Source organism: Arachis ipaensis, chromosome B10, assembly GCF_000816755.2.
Source record: "Arachis ipaensis cultivar K30076 chromosome B10, Araip1.1, whole genome shotgun sequence".
Classification (NCBI taxonomy): Eukaryota; Viridiplantae; Streptophyta; class Magnoliopsida; order Fabales; family Fabaceae; genus Arachis; species Arachis ipaensis.
Window position 1 is genome coordinate 1903838 of NC_029794.2, and position 6817 is coordinate 1910654.

Sequence of the window (6817 nt, forward strand, 5' to 3'; positions counted from 1 at the left end):
AAGAAATATTATTAAATTAAATTATGTGCGTTGAATTTTTAAGTAATCATTTTTTATACAAAGAAATAAGTAACAAAGGTTTTCATAAAAAGACAAAACCCTGCAAACTTAAAGTAAAATTCTCAATATTAATGATTTTATAATAAAAAAAACAGTATATTGTTGGATATTTTCATGTCCATTGGATATTTTTATGAATAATTTTTTTTATAACACAATAAATACAAAAAAAAAAAAGTTAACATTCAATTCTGTTCTTATCTATTTTTATGAAGGACAAAGTGATCCCTATCCATAAAAAAATGGGCATTTCGACCCTCAACCTTTTTATTTTAGGACAATATCATTCTTCTGTTAAAAAATCTATTAAATAATAATAAAAATTAGTTTGATGGGAGTTTTATTTATATTTTGTAAGGATTTTAAAACCCCACAATTTTTTTCATCATTATAATCAATTACTACCACTACTACTATTACCTTCTTCATCCTCATTATTATCACTCCTTCCTCTGTTATTTTTATTGTGTAACCATACTTTATCATCATCATTATCTCCTCTATCGTCATCATCACTAATACTAATATTATTAACATTAAGGTTTTTCTCTTTCATTTCTTATTCAATGTTATTTTTTTCTTTCAAAAAGATGGAATCATAATGTGATTAATCTAGTCATGTTAACTACGGAATAAATCTTTTATTCGGTCTCACAAATTTTAATGTTGAATAATCTTGTCTTTCACTATTTTCTTTTTTCATTATAATTGAAAAATAAAAAATGAAAAAAAAGAACTTCAATGTTAATAATATTGGTATTGGTGATGATGACGGTAAAGAAGATAATGATGATGAGAAAGTATGGTTACACAATAAAAATAATAGAGGTAGAAGTGATAATAATGAAGATGAAGAAGGTAGTAGCAATAGTAGTGGTAGTAATTGGTTATATTGTTGAAAAGAATTTTGTTGGGATTTAAAATCCCCACAAAATACAAATAAAACCCTACCAAACTAATTTTTATTATTATTTAATAGATTTTTTAACAGAAAAATCAGATTGTCCCAAAATAAAAAGGTTGAAAGTTGAAGTGTCCCTTTTTTTTTTTGACAGAAATCGCTTTGTCCTTTGTAAAAATGAACAAAGACCGGATTGAGTGTTTACTATAAAAAAGAAGAAGAAATATTATAGTTTAATGGTTTAAGAGTTCAAAATTGATGGTTTGATTCCATCCTTAAAGTTCTTTTATCTAAAGTTATCAAATAATATTTAACTTTCATTATATCCCATATTACCAGTAATCTTTACATGAACATGAACCACCTCTAAAATGGTGGAACCTACTACGATCCCTGATAACAATCTCTCTATCATAAACCTTTGATATGAGTTTTATAGCCATATGACAATCTGCACAAACCCTCAAGTTCTTCATGACCCTAATTGGTGTCCCTGGTGGTGTATTTAGGATCATAAAAGCGATTGCCACCTTTTCACTGTGATAAGACAAAGCTTGCTCCTTCTCCTCTTCCTCTATGTCTGCAAGTACATTTGCAGTGTGAGGAACATAACCTTCTAACTTCAGCAACTCTGTGATTTTCTCTAACAGTGCATATACATCCTTACTCTGAGGATGAGACCTATCGCCCATAGTAAACTCATAAACCCGATTTCCCAACTCCACCATGCTATAGCCAGGTGTTTTCCTAACACCATCCTCTAGCATTGATCTTCTTACTGTTTGTACATCCGACCAACGGCGTTCGGCCGCATAAATATTCGAGAGAAGCACATAGTCGCCGCTGTGTTTAGGCTCTAACTTCAAAAGGTGTGATCTAGCTATCTCCCCTAGGCCTAAATGGCCATGGATTGTGCATGCTCCCAATAAGGTCCTCCAAATAACAGAATTTGGCTGCATTGGCATGTTCTGAATATATTCATATGCTTGTTTCACTAAACCTGCCCTACTCAGCAGGTCCACCATGCAGCCATAGTGTTCTATCCTTGGCATGATTCCATATTCATCTTTCATCCTTCTAAAGTAATTAAACCCTTCATTCAACATTCCACAGTGGCTGCAAGCATACAAGACACCAACAAAAGTAATCTCACTAGGCTTAACTCTTTGTTCTTCCATCTCTTTGAAAAACTCAAGTGCTTCCTCCCCAAAGCCATTCACTGCCAAGCCAACAATCAAAGAAGTAAAAGAAACCACATTCCTTTTTCTCATCTCGCCAAAAACTTGTTTCGCCTCCCTGATGCTCCCACACTTGGCATAAAAGTCCAGCAGTGAATTGTTCACATGCATGTTCTCTGTCAATCCTACTTTTAACAAGAACACATGAACCCTACGTCCTAATTCTAGAGCTCCAAGTTCAGCACAAGCAGATAAAAGGCTAACCACAGTGAACCCATCCGGCTCCAGTCCCTCCATGTTCATCTCCCTGAATAGTGTCAAGGCCTCACTAGGCCTGCCATTAAGAGCAAACCCATTAATCACAGAATTCCAAGCCACAAGATCTCTTTCCACCATTGACTCAAACACCTTGTGTGCGCTTTCTGTGTCGCCGCAAACAGCATACATGTGAAGCAACCCATTCTGAACAAACACCAAAGACTCAAACCCTTTTCTCACTGTAACTGAATGTATAGCTTCCCCTTCTCTAACATTCAAAGACTTGGCAACAGCCTTTAGAAGAAAAGGGTAAGTGTGAGTGTCAGGCTCAACACAAGACACCGACATTTTACGGTAGAAATGAAGTGCAGGACTTGGGTCATCACTTTCAGCATAACCTCTTATCATGGTGTTCCAAGTGAACACATTTGGGTCATGCAATACAGCAAACACATGGTAGGCATAAGACATGGGTGCAGAGAGGGATACAATAGTAAAAATGAGATGCTTGCCCATGTCAGGGTTGTTAAGTGGGACACCATGCCTAATGGAAAATGCATGGATTTGCCTTAGTTTGGATATGGAAGATGCCCAAAACTGCAATAGAGCAATGCATTTTGTGACAATATGGGGTACTGGGTTCTGTGTGGCAGTTGTTGATGATGATGATAAGAAGGTTGAGGAACATAGGTGGATTTTGGGGTTCAACGGCTGAGATGTGTGCACCAATGAGGAGAACTTTGAGTATAGTCTCATGTTACATGGTACGATACCACAACATGCTAAAGATTTGATATGTTAAATGTTAATGTTCCCTTGATCGAATCTACATTGTGCAATGTGTAATGTGAATAAAGTGCTGCCTCTTTTTTAAAAAATAAAAAATACAAAATACAAAATACAAAGGTAGTCTTATATGGTATAATAATAGTCGCTTTTTATTTTTAATATGGAGGTAAGTTTGGTGTCTTGCCTTATGAAGTATACAGGTGCTTGACATGCATGTGATGACAGTGGAACACAATTCGGACTAAGAGAGTTGTGGTATTAGAACTCGGACGGTCCGTTTTCAAAAAAATAATTTTTCATGCAAATTTGGAGGGTTCGTTTTCTAATTAGAAAAAAAAAAAAAAAAACTAATCGGAGGGTCCGATTAGTTCACCGTAAAATTTAAAAATTTCATCCCTCACATTTCGGACCCTCCGATTTTGTGCCTCATTTTTTTTAGCACACAACTCTCTCCCTCCGATTTCTTGCTCCATGGTACAGCCAAAAGCTGTCCCACACCCTTGTAAAGCACTCATTTACTCCATACTAATGCGTTATACACATATCTAAATTAATTAGTCAATAATAGTAGGGTTTGGATTCTGTTAACAAATACTCAATATATATATGAAAATGAAAATTTCAAACTTGAAGCAAAATGTCATAAGATTATATAATTCGAGTTATTAAGGCATTGAGCATATGATATATTTTCACACTAATGATCATAAGTTGAATAAGAAATATAAGGCACTGGATTACATTTTCAATAAAAATAAAATAAAAAGAAGAGTTGGAATAAAAATAACATAAAAAGAAGCAGAGTCAATCAAATATGATATATTTTCACACTAATGTGCAGAAACATCTCCTTCTGTAGAAATGCTTTTTAACTTGATTGCTTGTCTCATAAGCATCTCAATTAGTGTCGAAATCTGAATTTCAGGTACTGTGTCCCCATTCGAAATGGACTTGTCAATTGCAGACACCTATAGATCAGGGAAACAGAAACAAATTGAGTTATATGTGTGTTCATTATGCATTAATGAGAGGGGCTTATTACAGGGGGTTGTTCTCTCTATAAATTTTTACATGGCCTAATCAAATCAAAATAAACATACAATGAAGACCATTAAACGTCTTAACCTACATAATTTGTGAGCATAATTCAACTTCCCCGTGTCCTCCAAATTATGAAAGGTTGCATAGGTATGTACCTGTTGTGCGAGGTGGTCGAGTTGGAGGATAATATTGTTGATGGCGCGAGTCGCAGTCTGAATCTTAGCGTTCCTGCGAGAAACTGCTCATGCAACTCACACTGATCTCATACCTCAATCCACCATAAGCAATTCGAAGCCTCAACGTGGGTGCCGGAGCATCATCGCTCATTTTCTGCACCAACATTCCCCCGGGCCTCACCTCCCACTCTGTCTCTTCATTACTACTCCTAACACCATTGCCATGCACATTCACTTTCTTTCCCACCATTTTTTAAATTCTTAACTTCCCCGGCAAAACAACAAAATATCTGAATTGTAAATGGTTCATGTGTTGATTAATTATTAGTTTCCGTGATGGGGACATGTAATGTTAAGATTTGTTAATAGCATCTAACAACTTGCAGTTAAGTTATTATAACGAATGAAAGTGATTAACTTCTTGACCAAAGAGAAATATTCTTAGGTCCTAAGAAATGCCTTCCTTCTATTTTAAGTTTTTAACAAATGAATTTATGTTGGAGGAGTATATTACTAGACAAGAATCAATTAGTGACACTTCTACCATTTAGTAGTAACGACAAAGCAGTGTGTCAGCTATAATAATCTGTTGAGAGAGGTGCTTCGTTTATGGATGGCTGCTAAATTAGGGTTCAGACGGAAATTGTGTTTGACATGTCTGCTGAAAAATGATATGATAAGCAACCATTGAGAACGTGGAAAAAATAAAAACGCATAAACTCGTGCTTTTATGTGCTTTTACCTGCAAAATCAAGCATATTTAAAAAAATCGTTACAGATTAATATCCTCTCTGAAATTTCTGACAGCAAATTTGAATCCTCTTCATCCTATTTCATCTCCACTTGACAACAACCTATGAGTATATTTGATCAACCCAACAAAATGGCATCCAAACCCCAATACTACACTCAAGTTATGTAGCTCTATAATCAAGGAAAAGACGTAACTTTTGTATAAGCATCTCACGGGTACCAAAAGCTGGTTTCCCATTGGTAATCCAGTCCTTCTCAAGAAGGCTTGCTTTAGCACCAGCTAACATCTCATCATGGAATGCTGATACTATTTGGTATATTGAAGTCCTTAGAACATCAGCAATAACATAAGCTTTTGAGTTTACTGGGCCACTTCTTCTTTTACCAGATGAAACATCCACCCTTCCACCGTTCATTGTTGCCCATCTGATACCGGCAGGTCCCAATAGCTGGTGCTGGGACTGCAGGTTTATTTTCTTTCCCATGAAATTTTCAACAGCTAGAAGACAGGATATCAGCGTTGAAATTACAGCAGCATTACTCCCAGAGAGCTGAGCAACCCCAAACTTATCTTCTTTGCGTGAACAGGCAGTCAGTGAGGCAACAGATCTTGAACACCACGTGTAAAGCTGCATATAAGTAACACAAGGTCTTAATATGTCACGTGCAAATTCACAATGCTGAGTTAAGTGAACATTGTTACTAGCGGTCATGATTAGTGATTACTAGGAATGGTAACTGATGACACTGGTCATTTGTGCACATTTACACAACCAAAACAAAAACATGAAATGGTCGTGCCCTCATGCTATCCACCTTTAACCACTTGCAATTTTCCTATCAATTTTGGCAGAATGGCAGGTAGGTCGCTAGTAATGATCAGACTTTTGTGGAGTCAAGTCACAAATCGTCAAATCCTATTTCTATGCAATTCTAAAGTGGCACACGTCTCTTTACACCTCTTTCCAAAATTATGTATGTTGGCTCCACAACTTCTAAATAAGTTTCAACTTTCAACCATACTAGATAAAAACTTAAGATAAAGTAAAGAGGGCCAACAAACACTGTAACATTGTGAATGCGCCAGGCATATACAATCCAAGATTCCTGACTTTTTAAGTAACATACCAATTTATGAAGCTTATAATAAGCCTTTTAAGGTTTTTGTTACTTACGTTTAAAAATTCAGTGTAATCACAAGAGCTGCCAGAACTTTCTAGTTAAACAAAGAACAAAGTTAAATGAACTAGCAAATCTTTCTAGTTATACCAAAAAGACAAAGTTAGTTAACTACAAGTAAACAATATAAATATAGTTAGATATGCCTATACCTGGAGAAGCTGCAATTGTTCTAAGCACTTTGAATCAAGTCGTGGATCAGTCGGAGATGATAACTGATTCGATAGCTGTGCAGGTTTGTCAACAGAATTTCCCATGCCTTCACTTAATATTGTGGCAAGTTGCTCCAGTGGCTTCAAGCACACAGTGATTACTCTCTTGTAAGTCTCACCAGTTTCTTCAAAAAATGCTGCACGTCTCCAAGTGTCAACATTTTTCTCGCAAACCATACAGAGATCAAGATACGCAAGATAGCGTAGAAGAGATGTTGGATCACTCTCCTCCAAAGCTAAAAGGAGATGTTCAGTTGGATTTGTTTCTGC

General features: G+C 35.9%; 2 protein-coding genes across 2 annotated transcripts in view; both read right to left on the reverse strand.

Annotated features, from left to right (window-relative positions):
• On the reverse strand, positions 1258 to 3296 carry LOC107623633 (pentatricopeptide repeat-containing protein At4g21065-like). The gene has a single exon (XM_016325972.2). It carries the CDS (start codon positions 3151 to 3153, stop codon positions 1294 to 1296), a length of 1860 nt encoding a protein of 619 aa, XP_016181458.1. The 5' UTR covers positions 3154 to 3296; the 3' UTR covers positions 1258 to 1293.
• The window catches only part of LOC107619908, a 3096-nt gene continuing 1384 nt past the window's right edge, over positions 5106 to 6817 (reverse strand). The window contains exons 6-7 of the mRNA XM_016322142.2: positions 6488 to 6817; positions 5106 to 5785 (exon numbers count right to left, since the gene is read on the reverse strand). Coding sequence (XP_016177628.2) covers positions 5318 to 5785; positions 6488 to 6817 — 798 coding nt within the window. The 3' untranslated portion in view covers positions 5106 to 5317. The remainder of the gene's footprint in view (positions 5786 to 6487) is intronic.

Coding starts and splice junctions, on each gene's coding strand:
- LOC107623633 (XM_016325972.2), bottom strand. CDS start 3,153: ATGAGACTATACTCAAAGTTCTCCTCATTGGTGCACACATCTCAGCCG.